At 45.6% G+C, this 22,762-nt stretch overlaps 1 protein-coding gene across 6 annotated transcripts in view; it reads right to left on the minus strand.

Annotated features, from left to right (window-relative positions):
* OSBP2 (oxysterol binding protein 2) overlaps positions 1–22,762 on the minus strand; it is a 333,561-nt gene that overhangs the window by 262,219 nt on the left and 48,580 nt on the right. Inside the window, exon 1 of one of the 6 annotated variants that reach the window (XM_033956745.1) lies at positions 8,851–8,872. The exons of the other annotated variants lie outside the window; for them this stretch is intronic. Coding sequence (XP_033812636.1) covers positions 8,851–8,860 — 10 coding nt within the window. The 5' untranslated portion in view covers positions 8,861–8,872. Of the gene's footprint in view, positions 1–8,850; positions 8,873–22,762 lie in introns of those variants that run through there. 6 annotated transcript variants of the gene reach the window in all.

Raw genomic sequence — 22,762 nt, forward strand, 5'->3', positions numbered from 1 at the left:
CCTTAGGTCCCTCCTGGGGGCAGGGCCTGAGGCACATGGTCGGGTTGGGCGACTTCGTTGTGTGAAACGAAGTTCGTTGTAGGGAGCAAGACATAAAGTTCGTTGTGCGCAGCGTTCGCTGTGCGAGGCGTTCGTTATGCGAGGCACCACTGTACTCTATTTATTCTGCAGCACTCACATTCAAAGTTTAATATCTTTTCTTTCTCAAAACTGGCACATTTCAATCACTAAATTGAAAATAAAATCATTTTCCTACCTTTGTTTGGTAATTTCATCAGTCTCTGGTTGCACTTTATTCTTCCGACTATGCATCCAATACTTCTTCCCTTCTTTCAGCCTCCTGTATGCTTCCTCTCCTCCAGACCTCATTCCCTCCCCCAACTTTTTCTTTCTTTCTCTGTCTGACTTTCTCTGATTCCGTGCCCCATTTTTTTGCTTTGTTTCTGGTTCCCTATCCCCCCTCCTTCTTTCTTCCTTCCTCCGTGCCCCATTTTTTGCTTTTTTTTTCTGACTCCCTGTCCCCACCCCACCTTCTTTCTTTCTTCCTTCCTTCCTTCCTGCCCTCCCCCATGCCACCGCCGCGGCGGAATAGGCTGCTGCTGCTGCTATCGGGAATAGGCCATCTCCCTGCTTCTCTTCTGCACGGGGCCGACCAACTCTCGCTGCCCGATGTCAATTCTAACGTCGGAAAGGACGTTCCGGGCAGCCAGGCAGCGATTGGCTATCCAAAACGTCCTCTCGACGTCAGAATTGACGTCGGGCCGCCAGAGTTGGTCGGCCCTGCAGGGAAGAGAACAGTGGACCGCCCCCCCCTTGGTATGCCACTGGAGCAGCAGCATGTCTGGCGGCTCGTTCGTTCAAAGCCGCGGGTGGCGGCTCCTTGCGAGATCCGCGCCTGCGTCTGAAGCCTCTCTGATGTTGTGACATCAGAGAGGCTTCCGATGCAGGAGTGGATAGCGCAAGGAGCCGCCAACCCGCAGCTTTGAGCGGGCCGCTTGAAGTTTGTCATCCATTGCTCCATCAGACCTCATTCCCTCCCCCAACTTTTTCTTTCTTTCTCTGTCTGTCTTTCTCTGATTCCGTGCCCCATTTTTTTGCTTTGTTTCTGGTTCCCTATCCCCCCTCCTTCTTTCTTCCTTCCTCCGTGCCCCATTTTTTGCTTTTTTTTCTGACTCCCTGTCCCCACCCCACCTTCTTTCTTTCTTCCTTCCTTCCTTCCTGCCCTCCCCCATGCCACCGCCGCGGCGGAATAGGCTGCTGCTGCTGCTATCGGGAATAGGCCATTCCCTGCTTCTCTTCTGCAAGGGGCCGACCAACTCTCGCTGCCCGATGTCAATTCTAACGTCGGAAAGGACGTTCCGGGCAGCCAGGCAGCGATTGGCTATCCAAAACGCCCTCTCGACGTCAGAATTGACGTCGGGCCGCCAGAGTTGGTCGGCCCTGCAGGGAAGAGAACAGTGGACTGCCCCCCCCCTTGGTACGCCACTGGAGCAGCAGCATGTCTGGCGGCTCGTTCGTTCAAAGCCGCGGGTGGCGGCTCCTTGCGAGATCCGCGCCTGCGTCTGAAGCCTCTCTGATGTTGTGACATCAGAGAGGCTTCCGATGCAGGAGTGGATAGCGCAAGGAGCCGCCAACCCGCAGCTTTGAGCGAACGAGCCGGCTGCTGCTCCAAAAGGAAGAGAATGATGCCTCCAGACCGTGGGCCGCAAATAAAACCTGGAGAGCCACATGCGGCCCACGGGCCGCGTGTTTGAGACCGCTGCTCTAGATCAATGCCTAACCATGAAAGACCAGGTGGATTCTTTAATCAGAAAGGGTTTCTTCACTCTCTGGAAACTCAGATCCATTAAAGCTTATTTCGATACGTCGGCATTCAGAACCCTGGTCCAATCCCTCGTACTAAGTCAACTTGACTACTGTAACATCGCCTACTTAGCCATTTCCCAAAAAATATGCGACGTGTACAACTAATGCAAAATGCAGCAGTCAGATTAATCTTCGGACTAAAGAAATTCGATCATGTATCACCCTACTACCGGCAGTTGCATTGGCTACCAATGGAAGCACGCAGACAGAGGAGGCTGCTCAGCTGGATGGAGCCCTCATGCAGGAACTGTGGAGCCTCAGGGAGGAGGTGGTTCGCCTGAGAAGCATCCGAGAGGATGAAGCCTACATCGATGGAGTCGTTCAGGAGTTGTCCCAAATTACTGAGCAGACCCACGACAAGTCCATTCTTGAGACACCCAAATCATCAGCTTTGAAGACAACATTTGGGATACAGGAAATGGCTGGCGGTAATGACACCTGGCAGTTGGTGACCTCTTCCACAGGTAAACATAGAAGATCCCCCCCCCTTTTTTCAATCTCTTCATCCTCTTCTTTTTCTTCCCAACAGGTCAACCCTACATCAACCCCTCAACTCGTCCTGAAGAATAGATTCCAGATTCTTCAGGAAGAAGCCGCCGACGAGGTACAGGAGCAGGCCCAGCACGAAGAACAGGAGCAGGCCCAACACGCAACCCCATCTTCTGACCGACTTCCCCCTCCACAACGGAAGAAGCGCAGAGTTATAGTCATTGGGGACTCCATGCTGAGGGGCACCGAGGGACCAATCTGCAGACTCACTCAAGAGAGGTTTGCTGTCTGCCTGGAGCCAAAATACGGGACGTCACCACCAGCCTGGGTAAACTACTTACACCTCATGACCATTTTCCTATGCTTCTTATCCATATAGGTACGAATGACACTGCCAGGAACACCCCAGAGACCATCACCAGAGACTTCGGAGCCTTGGGTGAGAGGCTGAAGCAGACAAGTGCGCAGGTAGTCTTCTCATCAATCCTCCCAGTTAGAGGCAAGGGAAGAGCCAGAGATGAATGCATCCGGAGAACGAACGAATGGCTACAAGGATGGTGTCGAGATATGAACTTCGGATTCCTGGATCATAGAGAGGCGCTGCAGGGACTACAGGGACCAGACGGACTCCATTTGACCAGCAGAGGTAAGAACGTCTTCGGACACCGACTAGCCCGCCTGATTCGCAGGGCTTTAAACTAGGTAAGTTGGGGGAGGGGACCTACTCATATACTGGTGTGGAAAGGAACTATCCTGATGGGACGAGTCGACACTCTGTTTCCGAGGTAAGGACCCAATATGCAAACAGTTCTCTAGGAGTCACACAGACTCAGTCAGGAATAGCCTTACAGGGACTCAGCAAACACAAAGTGTGGAGGGCCATGTATGTTAATGCACACAGTTTAGGCAATAAAATTCTAGAACTGGAAACTGAAATAAGGGATGCCAACCTGGACGTGGTGGCAATATCGGAGACTTGGTTCACGGATGCACATGGGTGGGATATGGCTATACCGGGGTACAATTTACTTCGTCAGGACAGAGAGGGCAGGTTAGGTGGAGGGGTAGCACTATACATTAAAGAGGACATCAAAACCACCAGGATCACTGATGTCAAGTATACCGGGGAATCCCTCTGGGTAAACCTGGCAAGAGGTGGCAAAAAATGCATGTATCTTGGAGTGGTATACAGACCTCCAAGACAACCGGAAGACATGGACGCAGAATTAATTGAAGACATAGAGAATATAACTCTACGGGGCAACACTGTACTGCTAGGGGACTTCAACATACCTGATGCAGACTGGAACACATTTTCAGCAACAACTAGCAGCAGCAGGAGGCTTTTGACCTCCATAAAAGGAGTACATCTCAGACAGATGGTAACGGAACCCACTAGAGCCCAGGCAATCCTAGACCTGGTACTCACCAACGGGGAAAGCGTCTCAGAGGTCTCGGTAGGAGATACGCTAGCCTCCAGCGATCATAACTTGGTATGGTTCAACCTTGGGAAAGGATCCCCTAAATCAATTACAAAAACAAAGGTGCTCCAATTCCGGGGCACCGACTTCGCACGCATGGGGGATTTCGTTCATCAGACGCTGCAGGACCATGCAGGGACCAGCAATGTGGAAACTATGTGGTCGTACCTAAAATCATCCATACACGAAGCAACTAATCGCTACATAAAATCAGTAGATAAACGACAAAGAAACAACAAACCCCAATGGTTCACTGAAGAGATCTCGCACCTCATTAAGGAAAAGAAAAAAGCATTTCTTTCCTACAAACGTACGCAGAGAAGAGAAACTAAAGTAGAATATAAGACCAGATCTGCAACGGTCAAAACAGGTATATCAGTGATAGGAAAAGGAATACAGACGGTATAGTACGCCTTAGACAACCGGACGGGAACTACACGGTGGCGGACTCAGAAAAAGCAGAACTACTAAATGAATATTTCTGCTCAGTCTTCACCTGCGAAGCACCGGGACACGGACCACAGTTGATGATAAAACAAGACGTGGATGACCCGTTTCAGAATTTTGAGTTCACACCTGGGGACGTTTACAACGAACTGGCAAGGCTAAAGGTAAACAAGGCCATGGGACCGGACAATTTACACCCAAGAGTGCTCAGAGAATTGAGAGACGTTCTGGCGGAACCGTTAGCAGTGCTCTTCAATCTCTCACTAAGTACGGGGAAAGTTCCGTTAGATTGGAAAACAGCCAACGTCATTCCTCTACATAAAAAGGGTTGCAAGGCTGAGGCTGCGAACTATAGACCGGTAAGCCTCACCTCAATAGTGTGTAAACTCATGGAAACACTAATTAAGTATAAATTAGATACGATCCTGAACGAGGGAAATCTCCGGGATCCCAGCCAACATGGATTCACCAAGGGTAGGTCATGCCAGTCAAATCTAATCAACTTCTTTGACTGGGTAAAAAGAAGACTGGACTCAGGAGAGTCCTTGGACGTCGTGTACCTGGACTTCAGCAAAGCGTTCGACAGCGTCCCACACCGCAGGCTGCTGAACAAGATGAAATCGATGGGATTAGGAGAGACTCTAACTGCATGGGTTAAAGATTGGCTTCATGGCAGACTTCAGAGGGTGGTAGTTAACGGTACCCGCTCTAAAATGTCGGAGGTGACTAGCGGAGTGCCACAGGGTTCGGTCCTGGGCCCACTCCTCTTCAACATATTCATTGGGGATCTGACTCAAGGGCTTCAAGGCAAAGTAACCTTATTCGCTGATGACGCCAAACTATGCAATATAGTAAACGGCCATAATCTACAAGATGCTATGGAGCAAGACCTGCGTACTTTAGAAAGTTGGTCCTTGATGTGGCAGCTGGGCTTTAACGCCAAGAAATGTAAGGTCATGCATCTCGGTAACGGAAATCCTTGCAGAACTTACACCCTGAATGGAGAAACTTTAACCAGGACTACGGCAGAACGAGACTTAGGAGTAATCATCAGTGCTGACATGAAGGCAGCCACTCAAGTGGAGAAGGCTTCATCTAAAGCACGGCAGATGATAGGTTGTATCAAGAGAAGCTTCGTCAACAGGAAACCTGAAGTCATGATGCCATTGTACAGAGCCATGGTGAGACCTCATCAATTCTGGAGGCCACATTACCGTAAGGATGTGCTCAGAATTGAATCGGTTCAGCGGATGGCCACCAGGATGGTCTCGGGGCTAAAGGGTCTCCCGTACGAGGAAAGACTGAGCAAATTGCAGCTCTACACTCTTGAAGAGCGCAGAGAGAGGGGAGACATGATTGAGACATTTAAGTACATCACGGGACGGGTCGAGGTGGAAGAGGATATCTTCCTTCTCAGGGGACCCTCGACCACAAGAGGACATCCGCTCAAACTCAGGGGAGGGAAGTTTCGTGGAGATGCAAGGAAGTACTTCTTCACGGAGAGAGTGATCGAGCATTGGAACAAGCTTCCAGTGCAGGTGGTCGAGGCACGCAGCATCCCAGACTTCAAGAACAAGTGGGATACCCATGTGGGATCCCTACGGGGTCATGCCAAGGGATAGGGTCACTAGGACTTGAATGAGCGGGTCAGTAGAGTGACAGTATAATTACAATTATACTTAAGGGGTCAGAAGACTTAAGGGGGTAGGTAAATAGTGTGGGCAGACTTGATGGGCTATATGGCCCTTATCTGCCGTCATCTTTCTATGTTTCTATGTTTCTATAAAGTTTAAATTCGCCTGCTTCTGCTTTAAAGCGCTAAACAAACTTGCCCCTAAATACATAATTGACCTTTTCTCCTTTTCTGCCAACAGACACAAGAGAAGCTCACATTCCTACTTCGTTTCTCCCTCCCCCCCCCCCCCCCCCCCCCGGTTAGAGGTTGTAAACTGAAAAACACCATGAACACCTTTCACATCAAGCAGCATTGTGGGGTAAAGACCTAGATCAACTGCTTTCGCCCACTACTTATGAGGAATTCAGAAAACGTCTAAAAACTCAACTGTTCCTAAAGTATCTAGACAACTGACCCACTCATCTTCTTTCTCCTCCAAGTTTCAAGTTTATTGAGTTTTAATATACCGACCATCAGCAAGTATCTGGCCGGTTTACAATAAAAATTTAAAAAGATAAATAATTAAAAAAAATAATGAAAGTGCACACCAAGGACATAAACTGGACAGACATGAAAGTGAGGGAAAAAGGGAGAAGGGGGGGAGAGTTACATGTTAAAAGAAGAAGGGAGAGAGAGGGGAGAGGGTAAAACATGTGGGGCGGGATTGCTTTATAAAAGCGGTTTGTTGAATAAGGAAAGAAAAAAAATAGAAAAGAATGAGAAGAAAGAGAAAAAAGAGAAAGAAATAAAAAAAAAATAGTTGAATAAAATATATAAAACACGTAAAAAAAGGTGTCTCTAAATACAGGAGAAAGCGTCGCTAAATAAAAAAGTCTTCAGGCTTATCTTGAATTTATTAAGTTGTTGTTCGAATCGGAGTTGCTGTGGCAGAGCATTCCACAGAGTTGGAGTTACTGCGAAGTTTATTTTCCTAGTGTAGAAGAAGTCTTTTATTGAAGGAATTAGCAAGAGTTTCTGATCTGCTGACCTCAGTAGGCGTGTTGGACATTGTGGGATAAGAAGCTTATCAAGATATAAAGGCTGGTGGGAAAGTCTTATTTTAAAGGTGAGCAGAATGGTTTTATAGGTGATACGGTGTGTAATATGGAGCCAGTCAGTGTTCCCGCTAAGCTGCGCTGGCGTGCGCTGGCGCACAAAATATACATCGCAGCGCACAAGTTTCTCGTCACAGCGCACGGCGTACGGCAGATGGCAGGGCGGCGAGAGGAGAATCGGGCGAGTTGGCTCATAACTTGCTGGCGCCCGATATTTTTAGCTCACAGCGAAAAAAGGTTTGCTCACAACACCCGCCCGCTTAGAGGGAGCACTGGAGCCAGTGTGCTTCCTTCAAAAGTGGAGTAACATGGTCAAATTTGCCAGATTTATAGATGAGTTTTATTGCTGTATTTTGAATTATTTGTAAGCATCGGAGTTCTTTTTGGGGGAGTCCATTGAATAGAGAGTTACAATAGTTGAGGTGATTCCTCTGTCCTATTTCTCCTCAACAACGCATTTCCGGTCCTATTAAGAACATAAGAATTTGCCTCCGCCGGGTCAAACCAGAGGTCCATCCCGCCCAGCGGTCCACTCCCGCGGCGGCCCTCCAGGCCAACTCTCCTCTTCCCCCCTCTTAAATTCAATCAATTTGTACCTCGTTTAATCTATTGTAAACCGCATAGAACTTAACGGTATTGCGGTATATAAACTGTTGTTATTATTATTATTATTAATAGGTCATACAGGGTATCAGCCACATAGTCTGCCTCTCGGGCCCAACGCTCTGGTCGGAGACCTCCATCTCACCTGGAAATGCTCTGCATGCAAATGGGTGGGGGGGGACACAGTTGGCCCTGATCCTAGAAACAGCGCCATGGAGCCATCCAGCCTGCATTCAAACCCACTAGCCAACGAATCTGGGGTGAGCAATGCTCCCAAGGGAATGGTCCCTGAGCCTCTAGCTGTGAATGCAAGCTGTCAAGGTGGGAGCACTGCCGAGCAGACAACCTCTTGGAAGCAGACTTTGCTAGTCAAGTCTATGATCTCCCTTAGACAGAAAGTGGTGGTGGGGGAAGTCTCCTGGCTTGGACGGTGGGTGCTGTCCCACTCAGGAACCTAACCCTATTCTCCCAATAGGATCCACTGTTTACTTTCTGCAGTTTGGAGGCGGAAGGTGTACAGCTGGAACCTAGCCTATTTTCCCATAGAATCAGCATTTCATTATTTGTGTTTTCACAGTTCACAAACATTTTCACAAACCATACCACTGCGAATAACGAGAACGGACTGTTTTATCAAATAGACAATGGATACTATCATGCAAAAAAACAATTTGCTCCTTTTCATTTTTCTGCTTTGTATTTATGTCCTTATGTTTTACAGAGATCCATTTAAAGACTTTCAATAAACAGATTTTTACTCCTGATATTTTTGAACTACTGATGGAAACCCCCCCCCCCCCATGTAAACAAGATCCGTAGAGCATTCCCCACATGCATTGCACAACATGTCAGAATACTGCAAACAAAAGTAGTGAATCACTGGAGAATTAATAAGGAAAAAGAACCCCCCCCCCCCCATCCCAATATGATCCAACCTGTGCCAAGGGTGCATGCATTAAACAGCAGGAAAGGTATGTGATATGTGATAAGCACAGGCCTCCATCCAGAAGCCAGCAAGGCCACTAACCCTTCTTAAATGTATTCAGGCAGCCGGAATTGCAGATGTAGCGAACGGATGACGTCTCCCAGCAGCCCCTACCCTTCATCCCCTCTGCCGGAGCGATTGTAGATATTAAGCCTCTACATGCTTAGCAGCAGCCTTAGGATGGAAAAGAAAACCATCAGCTAAGTCCTTATTCAGCAATCAGCTCCCACGTTGCACGGCTGCACTTACACATCCTCATCTCACATTACAGAATCTGGCTCCATGCAGTTATCTCGGGGATGTTCGCAGACAGGGAGGCCAATGGCCGCTTGCCCCAGGACAAGACACCAGACTTAGCCTGGTCACTGAAAGGAAAGCACCAGGAGGGGAGCAGAGGAGATCCTCCCACTAAAACTCGCTTGCAGCTAATGCAAGGCTCCACTTGAAGCGTTACAGAAATAAGCACACATTCTGAAAGGATGGGGAGTGAGAAGAGAAAACAGCATTTAAGCTGGAACATGAAAGAAATTAAATGCTCATCAAAAATAGAAGGGAAAATCGTTCAGAACAGATTCACATACAGAATAAAAATAACTAAAATAAACCAAAGAAAATCATCACATTCAGCACTACATAATATAAAATAGGGACGTTTTTCAACTAAGATCATGTGGTGTGACTGGGCCATCTAAACTTATTGCATATCAAAAAAGAATTTATATTCTTAGACTTGACAACAGTGAAGAGGTTTGCTCCATCACCCTCCTGTTATCTTTGCACCTTTTAAAATGGATGTAGTTTTATTCCATTGGATTAAATTGCTGTCCTTCACCATCATTCAGAAGAAAACACACCATGGAAGTCCTCACATGTATAGAGAAAGCCTAGTTAATCGTTACATGCAATTTTCACACACTGGAAAGACAAAGTGTGATTGGGGGGGGGGATGGGGAGGGGGGAGAAAAGATGCTTGCCAGGCACGGAATGATTATTTTAAAGAACTCAGTATAGATGAAATGTTTATGAGCATCCACAGGATGGGTGTTCCTGTGATATCAGCGCAGCCACATTACCACATACTAACTGGTTAGTACAGAATTGCCTTATGAGCCCTTATTGCCTACAAAATAGGTTTTAGTAAGTTCTTTTAGCAGCTGTCCATTAATGGCAGCATTAGCACATGGCCATTAATTTAAAAAAAAAAATTGGCCATTTTACTGCTGAGGTAAAAATGGTCTTAGCACATGTTTAAAAACCTATGCAATGGTATGGTATGGCCACTTAGATGTTTAGGTTGGGCTCCTAAATCCAAGCTACGGTAAGTACTAACTTGTGCTTACCACAGGTTCAGGACATGCTTGGCATCCTGCAGTACTTTTCGGATCAACACTAGAAAACTGCAAGGGAATAGGGACAACGGGAACCCCGCAGAACCCATGGGGTTCTCCCTGAAGTCGCAGGAATTCTTTGGGGATCCCCCAGGGTTGGAGGCACCTCGAGGAGCTCGAATACCTTAGTTTGCCTCAGGGCTGTGGAGTCGGAGTTGGAGGAAATTTCGGGTACCTGGAGTCGGAGTCTGAAGTACAAAAAACTGAGGAGTCGGAGTCGGAACAGGAACATTTATCTACCGACTCCACAGCCCTGGTTTGCCTCCTTTTCTTACCCTCTAGCCGCTCTTGCCCCTCCAGAAAGCAGCGTGCAGCACTCCCAGTATACCACCTGTAGCAGACCCAGATGCCTTCCCTCCGACGTCAGGGACGATGTTAGAGGGGCTTCCAGGTCAACCTCGTGCAGCGCCTGCTGCCCTACAAAAAAGTGTAGCTGGAAGTCAGGAAGGGGGCGGCCGACCTGGATAACCGGTACAGTCTAGATGGGCCATTTGGCCTTTATCTGCCATCATGCCTCTAGTTTTGCGAGAGGGGGACACTGAGGTAGTTGGTTCACAGAAAGGAGGGATGGAGTGAGTGCACGTTGGACCAATGAAGGGAGAGAGAGAGGAGGCATGAACTTGAGATAAAGGAGGGAGCACGCAGGGACATAGGAGGGGCACAAACTTGGGACAAAGGCTGGAAGGAGGGAGGGGAGCACAAACTTGGGACACAGAAGGGAGGGAGGGAAGTTGGGAGCATGTTTGGAAACAGAAGGAAGGGAGGGAGCACGAACTTGGAACATAGGATGGAGGGAAATAAAAGGGAGAATTGTTGGGCATGAGTGTGTTGAGTGAGAGGGAAAGAGATGAAGCACAAGAGGAATAAGAACATAAAAATTGTCAAACTGGCACAGATCAAAAGTCCATCAAGCCCAGTATTCTGCTTCCAACCCAGGTCCCAAGTAGCTAGCTAGATCCCAAGTAGCAAAACAGATTCTATGCTGGTTATCCTAGGAATAAGCAGTGGATTTCTCAAATTCATCTCAATAATGGCCTATGGACTTCTTTTTTAGGAAATTATCCAAACCCTTTTAAAACTCCGATAAACTAACTGATTTCACCACATTCTCCGGTAACAAGTTCCAGAGTTTAATTACATGTTGACTAGGGGTTATATTTGAAAAAAAACCTAACCTTCCATAACCATATAAGTTCTGTAATTAAATCATGTTTTTTCAAGCTGCAACTGATTCGCTCAATCTCTAAATTCTTAGAACCAAAATCCATTAACATTCTGGTACAGTCATTAATCATTGCAAAATTAGATTACTGTAATAGCTTATTTACAGGAGTACCACAGAAAGAATTAAAATGTTTACAAATAATTCAAAATGCCACAATAAAATTAATAACAAAATCTAGAAAGTATGACCATGTTACCCCCCTATTTCGAAATGCCCATTGGCTGCCAATTAATCAAAGAATTTCTTACAAAATCTCTCTCAACATTTAAAACAATTCATTCTAAACTGCCCCAATTTATTGATAACTATCTTATCCCATATGACCCACCCCGCGGTCTTAGATCATCTAATTGTAAATTGCTGACGGTCCCCTCCCTTCATATAATAGGAACCAAAAGGCATGACATTTTCTCAGTCGTAGCCCCTCAACTTTGGAATAACCTACCAGCTTTTGTTAGAGAAGAAGCTAATCTCGAATGTTTCAAAAGCCTACTCAAGAGTCATTTATTTAAAGAAGCTTTTAACATTTGATTTAAATTTTACAGTATCCCTTTTAACTCCCTTAAGGAATTAAGCAGCAACAAGCCCTTTCCTTTTGTTTTTTTTCCTTGTCTTTCGTTCCTATCCAAATTGTATTTCTAACCCTCTTTCCTTTTGTCTCCCGTCCATATGTCTCATTTATTCCTTTTTAATATGCCAATTATTAGTTGATGTTTCTTTGTAATTATTTTCTTTTTGTAAGTATTAATGGTATTGTTAATTAGAAATTTTAGATAAGCAATTAAATCAAATTTTAATAAAACCTTTAAACCTTGAAGAAATATTTTCTCCGGTTTGTTTAGACATGTCCCCTAGTCCTAATATTTTTGGAAAGAGTAAACAAGCAATTCACATCTACACTTTCCATGCTACTCATTATTTTATACACTCTATCATATCACAACCACCGAGAGCACACAGACCCGATCCTACCAAGAGTGTGTATTCCCCTTCTGCTTCTATTCCTTTCTCTCCTCTCTTCTACCTTCCAAAGCATTTAGATCAATGCTGTCTTGTTAAAATGTTTATTTTATTTTTATTTTTCCTCTAACTCTACTTTTCACTTCTCTATTACCCTCCAGGTACTTTAGTTAGATTGTGAGCCTTCGGGACAGTAAGGGAATTTTTCAAGTACCTTTCTTATTTCTAATCTTAATGTATATTTTCTGTAAACCGCTTAGAACCTAACGGATGTAGCGGTATATAAGAAATAAATTACATTACATTACATTACATCCCTGAGCCGTCTCTTCTCAAAGCCCTAGCCGCTTTAGCCTCTCCTCATAGAGACGTCGCCACATCCATTTTATCATTTTTGTCACCTTTCTCTGTACCTTATCTAATTCCGTTATATCTTTTTTGAGATACGGTGATCAGAATTGCACACAGTATTCGAGGTGCGGCCGTACCATAAAGTAACCCCGCCTCCACCCCATCCCTGTTAGCTCGGTCCCTATCCCCGTCAGCTCGGTCCCTGCACCATCCCCGCAAATCATCTGATCCCATCCACACAAGCCTCGAATAGTTTTATACTGAATATAGCTACAATGCTACTTTATCCTAAAGCAAAAAAAAAGAAAAGAAATATAAATTATTTTCTACCTTTGTTATCTGGTTTCTGGAGGGTGGCCAATGTTATGCTGATTTTTAAAAAGGGCTCCAGGGGAGATCTGAGAAATTACAGACTGGCATGCCTCACTTCAGTGCCGGCAAAATGATAGAAACAATTATAAAAAAATAAAATTGTGCAACACGTAGACAAACATGATTTAATGAGACAGAGTCAGCATGGGTTCAGCTGAGGGAGATCTTGCCTCAGCAATTTGCTTGACTTCTTTGAAGATGTGAATAAACATGTGGATTAAAATGAGCCGGTTCATATAGTGTACCTAGATTTTCAGAAAGCTTTTGATAAAAAACATAGTAACATAGTAGATGACTGCAGATAAAGATCTGAATGGTCCATCTACCGTATTTTCGCGGATATAACGCGCGCGTTATACGTGATTTTACGTACCGCGCATACCCCTCGCGCGTTATATGCCTGAGCGCGGTATAGAAAAGTTTTTAAACATAGTTCCCACCCCGCCCGACGCCCGATTCACCCCCCCCAGCAGGACCGCTCGCACCCCCACCCCGAACGACCGCTCGCACGCGCTCCCACCCGCACCCGCATCCACGATCGGAGCAAGAGGGAGCCCAAGCCCTCTTGCCCGGCCGACTCTCCGACGTCCGATACATCCCCCCCCCCGGCAGGACCACTCGCACCCTCACCCCGAAGGACCGCCGACTCCCCAACAATATCGGGCCAGGAGGGAGCCCAAACCCTCCTGGCCACGGCGACCCCCTAACCCCACCCCGCACTACATTACGGGCAGGAGGGATCCCAGGCCCTCCTGCCCTCGACGCAAACCCCCCCCCCCCAACGACCGCCCCCCCCCCCAAGAACCTCCGCCCGTCCCCCAGCCGACCCGCGACCCCCCTGGCCGACCCCCACGACACCCCCACCCGCCTTCCCCGTACCTTTGTGTAGTTGGGCCAGAAGGGAGCCCAAACCCTCCTGGCCACGGCGACCCCCTAACCCCACCCCGCACTACATTACGGGCAGGAGGGATCCCAGGCCCTCCTGCCCTCGACGCAAACCCCCCTCCCCCCCAGCCGACCCGCGACCCCCCTGGCCGACCCCCACGACCCCCCCACCCCCCTTCCCCGTACCTTTGGAAGTTGGCCGGACAGACGGGAGCCAAACCCGCCTGTCCGGCAGGCAGCCAACGAAGGAATGCGGCCGGATTGGCCCATCCGTCCTAAAGCTCCGCCTACTGGTGGGGCCTAAGGCGCGTGGGCCAATCAGAATAGGCCCTGGAGCCTTAGGTCCCACCTGGGGGCGCGGCCTGAGGCACATGGGCCAAACCCGACCATGTGCCTCAGGCCGCGCCCCCAGGTGGGACCTAAGGCTCCAGGGCCTATTCTGATTGGCCCACGCGCCTTAGGCCCCACCAGTAGGCGGAGCTTTAGGACGGATGGGCCAATCCGGCCTCATTCCTTCGTTGGCTGCCTGCCGGACAGGCGGGTTTGGCTCCCGTCTGTCCGGCCAACTTCCAAAGGTACGGGGAAGGGGGATGGGGGGGTCGTGGGGGTCGGCCAGGGGGGTCGCGGGTCGGCTGGGGGGGAGGGGGTTTGCGTCGAGGGCAGGAGGGCCTGGGATCCCTCCTGCCCGTAATGTAGTGCGGGGTGGGGTTAGGGGGTCGCCGTGGCCAGGAGGGTTTGGGCTCCCTTCTGGCCCAACTACACAAAGGTACGGGGAAGGCGGGTGGGGGTGTCGTGGGGGTCGGCCAGGGGGGTCGCGGGTCGGCTGGGGGACGGGCGGAGGTTCTTGGGGGGGGGGGCGGTCGTTGGGGGGAGGGGGTTTGCGTCGAGGGCAGGAGGGCCTGGGATCCCTCCTGCCCGTAATGTAGTGCGGGGTGGGGTTAGGGGGTCGCCGTGGCCAGGAGGGTTTGGGCTCCCTCCTGGCCCGATATTGTTGGGGAGTCGGCGGTCCTTCGGGGTGAGGGTGCGAGTGGTCCTGCCGGGGGGGGATGTATCGGACGTCGGGGGGGGCATCAGGCTTTCAGGATGGGGACAGACCTTCAAGGGGGGACAGGACTTCAAGGGAGGACAGTGCACGGAAAGTCAGGGGGGGTGAACGGAGAGTCGGGACAGCGCACGGAAAGTCAGGGCAGTGCACGGAAGTCAGGGGGGGTGAACGGAGAGTCGGGACAGCGCACGGAAAGTCAGGGCGGGCGAAAGGAGAGTCGGGCAGCATGCGCGTTATATGCCTGAGCGCGGTATAGAAAAGTTTTTGTACATATCATCGTGATTTCTGCGCGCTATACCCCTGTGCGCGTTTTACAATGGTGCGCGTTATATCCGCGAAAATACGGTAGTCTGCCCAACCTTGTTCAATCTAAAAATGTATTTATTTTTTTTTCTTCTTAGTTATTTCTGGGCAAGAATCCAATGCTCTGCCCGGTACTATTCTTAGATTCCACCTACTGAAGTCTCCATCAAATCTCACTCCAGTCCATCTACACCCCTCAAATTATTTCCTGTTCTGAGTTTTGAAGAAATCTCTCCATGGACAGCAGTTTTGAAGTGATGAAGACGTCAAGGAAGCTATGACATCCTGGTTTGAAGGTAAAACAGATGAATTATTTTCAAAGGGGTTAAAGTCATTAAAGGAAAAGTGGATGAAGTGTATGGAGCTATTCAGGGGACTATTATACATAGTAACATAGTAAATGATGGCAGATAAAGACCTGAATGGTCCATCCAGTCTGCCCATTAGTTATACCCATTAAAAATACATAATTAAGTTAACTTGTCTCTTCTTTGATATTTCTGGGTCATAGACTATAAAGTCCACCTGGTATTGTCCTAGGTTCCAAATGCTGAAGTTGGCATCCAAGCTCACTCCAGCCTATCCAACCATCCTGTTTGCAAAATATCTATTATAAAGTCTGGCCAGTAACATCCTTATGTTCCAAGTTAGTGGAGTTCCCATCGATGCCCTCCCAAGCCCAATCCTACACCAAATCATCACATATGGGACACAAACCGTGTAAGTCTGTCCAGTACCGGCATTAGCTCTTTAATTTACATTCTTGGTTTTCTAATTAGAGATCCTCTATGTTTATCCCAAGCTTTTTTTAATACCATCACCGTTTTCCTCTCCACCACTTCCCTCGGGAGGACATTTCAGGCATCTACCACCCTCTCCATGAAAAAGAATTTCCTAACAATGCTCCTGAGTCTTCCTCCCTGCAACCTCAAATTATGCCCTCTAGTTTTATCCTTTTCTCTTCTCTGGAAGATTTGGTTCTATATTAATACATTTAAAATATTTAAATGTTTGTATCATATCTCCCCTGTCCCTCCTCCAGAGTATACATATTTAGGTCTTCCAGTCTCTTCTCATACTTCTTTTGGTTCAAACCCCTTACTATTTTCACTCCTTCCTCTGGACTGCTTCAAGTCTTTTTACATCCTTTACCAGATACTCCAAGTGCGGCCTCACCAACGACCTATACAGGGGCATCAACATCTCCCTTCTTCTGCTGGTTATTCCTCTTTCTATAAAGCCTAGCATCCTTCTGACTACAGCCTCCGCCTTATCACACTGTTTAGATGCCTTTAGATCCTCAGACACAATCACTCCAAGGTCCCTCTCTCTCTGTCAGTGCTTATCAGCCTATCACCTCCCAGCACATATGGTTCCCTTGGATTTTTACCCCCAAATGCATCACTCTTCACTTCTTCACATTGAATTTTAGTTGCCAGATGTTAGACTATTCTTCTAACTTTTGTAGATCCTTTTTCATGTTTTCCACTCCCTCCGTGGTGTCCACTCTGTTACAAATCTTGGTATCATCCGCAAAATGGAAAACCTTACCTTCTAACCCTTCAGCAATATCGCTCACAAACATATTAAACAGAAGTGGTCCCAGCAATGATCCCTGAGGTGCTCCACTAGTCACCTTTCCTCCTCCAAGTAAATTCCATTATCACCACCCACTGGTGTCTGTCTGTCAACCAGCTTCTAATCCAGTTCACGACTTTGGGCTCTAACTTCAGCCCATGGAGTTTGTTTAAGAGCCTCCTATGAGGAACCATGTCAAAGGCTTTGCTGAAATCTAAGTAAATTACATCTAGCGCACATCCTTGATCCAATTCTCTGGTCACCCAGTCAAAGAATTCAATCAGATTTGTTTGGCACGATTTACCTTTAGTAAATCCATGTTGCCTCGGATCTTGTAATCCATTAGATTCTAAGAATTTCACTATCCTTTCCTTCAGTAACATTTCCATTATTTTTCCAATAACTGAAGTGAGGCTTAGTGGCCTGTAGTTTCCCGCTTCATCTCTGCAACCACTTTTGTGAAGAGGGACCACATCCACTCTTCTCCAGTCCTGCGGAACCTCTCCCGTCTCTAAAGATCTATTGAACAATTCTTTAAGAGGACCTGCCAGAACCTCTCGGAGCTCCCTCAATATCATGGGATGGAACCCATCCGGTCCCATAGCTTTGTCCACCTTCAATTTTTCAAGTTGTTCATAAACGCTTTCCTCTGTGAACGGGTCAGTATCCATTGCATCCTCAGGTGTGACTTTGCTGACCAATCGCAGTCCTTCTCCATGTTTTTCTTCTATGAACACCGAACAGAAGCATTTGTTTAACACATTTGCTTTTTCCTCATTACTCTTCACATAGCGATTCGTACCTTCTTTCAGTCTAGTAATTCCATTTTTTGTTTTCCTCCTTTCACTAATATACTTCCTCTCTTCACTGCTATTAGTTCCCTCTGGTTACAATGCTTACCCTCAAAATAGCAGCACAATTCTTCTGTAAGAGGAATCAGAAAGGAAGCATTCTACATTCAAACTGTGATATTTACACAGAAAAGGGCAACCCTTAGTCAATGAAATAATTCTTAAGCAATATAAGCACAGCTGTATTTCCTCTGATATACTGAGAGACAGATCTACCTACATGTGCATGTTATATTATCTAATATTTTCTTATTTATTCCCAAGGCTCATGTTAAACTAGTCATCTGCAAGCATACACACATGTACAAGGAAACTTATGAAATGAGAATCAGAGTGAATGTGCAAATCTATTCACGAGTGACAAGGTGCCGAAAACTTCGAAGCAATGATTATACCATTCAGAAGCAATTTGCAATCAAGGTAATTATAGAGCCAGGCTAATGAAGCTCACAAATTCCTAATTACAAGAATTCAAAGTCATTTATGTGACTTCCTCAAGCTACTATATGGTGTAGTGTAATTCTTATGCAAGAGTCAGTACTGCATACTAAGGCCCCGATTAACTAAAGTCAGCAATCGTCACTAAAAAAAACAAAAACCCATCCCCCCCAGATCTTGTTATCCACAAAAAGGCAAACCTTACAACCTTTCGCCAATGTCGCTCACAAATCTGTAAACCACTTAAGATATATGTGGTATATAAATACTAAATAAATAAATATTAACAGAATCAGCCTTAGCACTGATGCTTGAGGTACTCCACCACTCACCATTCCCTCCTCTAATTGAATTCCAATAACCACCAACCTCTGGCATCTATCTGACATCCAGTTTCTAATCTAGTTCACTATTTTGGGTCCCAACTTCAGCATGTCAAGTTTATTCAAGAGCCTCCTATGAGTAACCATGTCAAAGACTTTGCTGAAATCCAAGTAGATTACATCAAGCGCATGTCCTCAGTCCAATTCTCTGGTAGCCCAGTCAAAAACTTCAACCAGAATCATTTGGCACAATTTAAATTTGGTAAAATCACGTTGTCTTGGAAGGATCTTGTAACCCATTAGATTCCACTATCCTTCTCTTCAGCAGTACTTCAATTACTTTTCCAAGAACCAAAGTGAGGCTTACCAGCCTGTAGTTTCCAGCTTCTTCTCTGTCACCACTTTTGTAAAGAGGGACCACATTCACTCTTCTCCAGTCCCACTGAACCTCTCTCATCTCCATGGGTTTATTTAAAAAAAAAAAAAAAAAAAAATCTTCAAGAGGACCTATCAGAGTCTTAGCTCCCTCAGTATCCAGGGATGGATCCTGTCCAAACCCTGGCTTTGTAACTTTCCATTTTTCAAGAGTTGGATCAAGGGAGAGTGCTAGATGTGGTGTATTTAAATTTTAGTAGTCTTCAACACTGTTTCACAGACAACTTCTGAATAAACTGAGTGCCCTCAGTATGGACTGGGTTACAAATTGATTATGTAAGGCAACAGAGAATAGTGGTGTATGAAGCCCACTCTGAAGAAAAGTATATTACCAGTGGAATGCTGAAAGGAATGGTTCTTTGTCAGGGTAAATAAAAATCGATAATTTAAAAAAAAAAATAAAAAATCTGATTCTTTTTGATTTAAATCAATTTTTTTTTTTAGGAAAAATCTATTTAAAGATAGTTTTCTATTTAAGATGCATTATAGTCCAAAAGTTATTCATCATGAAATTAGAATTAGTTTTTAATTATGAAGCATGAGGCTTTATATTCATATTTAAATTTTTTGGTAAATGAATTCTATTAATCCATTCATAATGTCACAGGCAATTTTTCTATCTAGAACAGGGGTGCCCAACACATCGATCGCAATCGACAGGTCGATCACAGAGCGGGTTCCCTTCCCTTCTCTTTTTTTCCCCTCCTGACTAGCCCACTCCTGAATTCTGCTGCTGCCGCCGCTGCTCAACATTTAAAAAAAAACCGGCTTGAAGAACTTCCGGGGACTAACATGTGCTTGTACTGGCTTCCCTTCTCTTCCCTCTGAAACCGGAAGTTATGTTGTGGGGGGGAGAGAAGGGAAGCCGGCACGCACATGTTAGAGCCCCGTTCGCGGGCTAAAGCGGGAGACAGGGCAGTTAAGCTTGCGATTTGCTCTTCTTGCTGCCAGGTCCTGCCTACTTTCTGTTTCCTCAAAGGCAGGACCCGTCAGCATTTCTCCCAACAGGTCGATCTTGGGCCAATCAGCCTTCCTCTCCCCGACGTCAATTCTGCCGTCGGAGAGGAAGTTCTGGCCAGCGGAACTTCCTCTCCAACGGCAAAATTGACGTCGGGGAAAGGAATGCTGGTGGGCCCGAAGCAGGGAGAGCTTGGCCGGCGGCCTGTTATCCGATGGCAGTGGCTTGGGGGAGGGCAGGGAGGGAGAAAGAGGGCAGGCAGGGAGACAGAAGGAAAGAAGAGAAACAAAAAAAAAGAAAGGAGGCATGAAGAGAGAAAGAAAGAGAGGGCAGGGAGAAAGGAAGAAAACGTTGGGGGGGGGGGAATGAGGAGAGGAAGCATACAGGCTAAAAGAAGGGAAGAAAGATTGGATGCATAGTCAGAAGAAGAAAGTGCAACCAGAGACTCATGAAATCACCAGACAAGGTAGGAAAAATGATTTTATTTTAAATTTAGTGATCAAAATGTATCTGAATTTATATCTGCTGTCTATGTTTTACACTGTGGTCCCCTTTTACTAAACCGCAATAGAGGTTTTTAGCGCAGGGAGCCTATGAGCATCGAGAGCAGCGCTGGGCATTCAGCGCAGCTCCCTGCGCTAAAAACTGCTATCGTGGTTTAGTAAAAAGGGAAGAGGGTATTTGTCTGTTTTTGTATGGTTGTTAGTGAGGTGACAGTGCATAGAGTCATCTGCTTTGACCTCTTTGAAAAACCCTGGAATAGGAATGATGATTAACATTTTCTATGCGTACAGTGTGCTTTGTGTTTTTTTTTAAATTTTATTGTTGATAGATCATTTTGACTTGGTCATTTTAAAAGTAGCTCGCAAGCCCAAAAAGTGTGGGCACCCCTGATCTAGAAGATATTACCAAAGTTGCTTGGTTTTGCATTTCACAAAACTGTGAATTTGTCATCTGCAGAGATAGCATGCTTCTTCTCAGCAAAAATGTTATAAAATATACAGAGTTGAGAAAGACTGTAGCCCCATTGGTTCCTTTGCAAACTGATGTACACAGAATCAACCCTTTACCTCTTAAGTGCTAAGTTTATATGTCTACACAAGGAGCTATATGTAAGGAGGGATGGTCAAGCAGTAAAAATGAAAGTGAAACCTTCTGAGAATATTCTACAAATCTTGGGATCTTTGTGTGTATAGCTTGAGGTTTATCATATTAGTCCCTCCTTGGAGGAAAAAACTTATAATAGTAGCAGGTCATAAGAGACCCAGTTTAGGAAAATTTTAATTAAGTTCCTCTACCTAGGGGTAAGGCAGACATTTGTGCAAAATGCAAACACTGCAACAAAGAAATGCAAGGCCTGGTGGTCTGAAAGAAACATCATGATTAGTGCTTTGATGAAGATGATAAAAGGAGCATGTTTAAACAGGTAGGATCTTCAGGTTGGTAAATGTTTTGATTTAACATAACATAGTGCTTATTAACTGCGTAACCAGAAGTTCAACGCGGTTTACAAAAAGTTATAAAAGTAAACATGTTACATAGAATAAGATAATTCATTAAGCAGTCAAATATTTAGAAAAAAGATGGGTCTTCAATTGTTTTCTGAAGTGTCAATAAGAATGGGTAGTAAGCAACAATATTCGGAATTCGTTGTCATGAAGAGCTGCCTGAGATACCAAAGTATGATTGAGAAATTTCTTACTCCTACAGCCCTGGACGGATGGAAAATTAAACAAAGGATGAGTTCTTCTACTGTGTCTGTATGATGCTAAAGTGAATCTATTAACTAAGTAAGAAGGGGCTGTACTGTAAACAGCCTTATAACAGAAACAGCCCAATTTAAACAACACCCGGGCTTCCATTGGCAGCCAATGCAATTCACAGTAAAAGGGTGTAACATGATCAAATTTCTTCAGGCCATAAATCATTCTGACCGCTGTATTCTGTATTATTGTAAGTCTTGCTAATTTTTTCTTGGTGACTGTCAGGTAGATAATATTACAGGAATTGAGAAGATTCAATAGTAACAATTAAACCAATAATTTAAAGCCGTGGTCTCAAACTCACGGCCCGGGGACCACATGTGGCCCGCCAGGTACTATTTTGAGGCCCTCGGGTATGTTTATTATAATCACAAAAGTAAAATAAAACAGTTTCATGATCATATGTCTCTTTAGCTATAAATGACAATATTATTAAGACTTAGTCAAAAGGAAAGATTTATAAACTATAAAGAGTTTTATTTCAGACGCTCGAGTCGAAGGGAGGCCAGCTTTTAAGAGAATATGGGGTTATAGAGCGTTCACAGCATATTGAATAGAATGAATTTTTAGTACAATAATACATATCAGCAATTTTATTGTTTGTTTTCTTTTGAATGGCAGTAAGAGGGACTATTTAGTGCAATGATGGTCCCTCATTACAACCAGCTGGTACATATGATGGCACTAAAGCACTTTTTGGTTGGTGACTGAGCACTTTATGATAATTGATCAGTAGTTTACAGCACTATGCACTTTATTTATCCTTTTTACTTATTTAACAGCAGTAACTTGAGGAGAATTTTCTGAATGTTTATTTCAGCACAAGTAATGACAACATTTGCTCCTTGAGTTTGTTTAGTTGTTAGTGATAGGTCTGCATCTAGGGGGATTCCAAGGCTGCGTACTTGATCCTTAGCGCTGAAGGTTGAGTTATCCCAGGAGAAGACTGGGCAAGGTTCAGTTTTTCTTGCAAATCCAAAGTAGTTCCGTTTTGGATGCATTTAGTTGGAAGTTTGCTTATTGTCATCCAGTTTTTGATTTCGGAAAGGCAGCATTGTAGTTTTTTTTATTTGGGTGTCTTGGTTCTTACCAAGTGGGAGTTAGAGTTGAATATCGTCTGCAAATGAGTGAATCGTGATGTTGTGTTTTGATGCAATATCAAGCACTGGTCTGATGTATAAGTTGAAGAGCAGTGGTGATAGTAAAGTGCCATAGGACAGTGTTCTTCAACCACTGGTCCATGGATCAGTGCCGGTCCACAGAAATTTCCTGCCGGTCCACAGGGC

The sequence above is a fragment of the Geotrypetes seraphini genome, chromosome 8 (assembly GCF_902459505.1).
Source record: "Geotrypetes seraphini chromosome 8, aGeoSer1.1, whole genome shotgun sequence".
NCBI classification, from domain to species: Eukaryota; Metazoa; Chordata; class Amphibia; order Gymnophiona; family Dermophiidae; genus Geotrypetes; species Geotrypetes seraphini.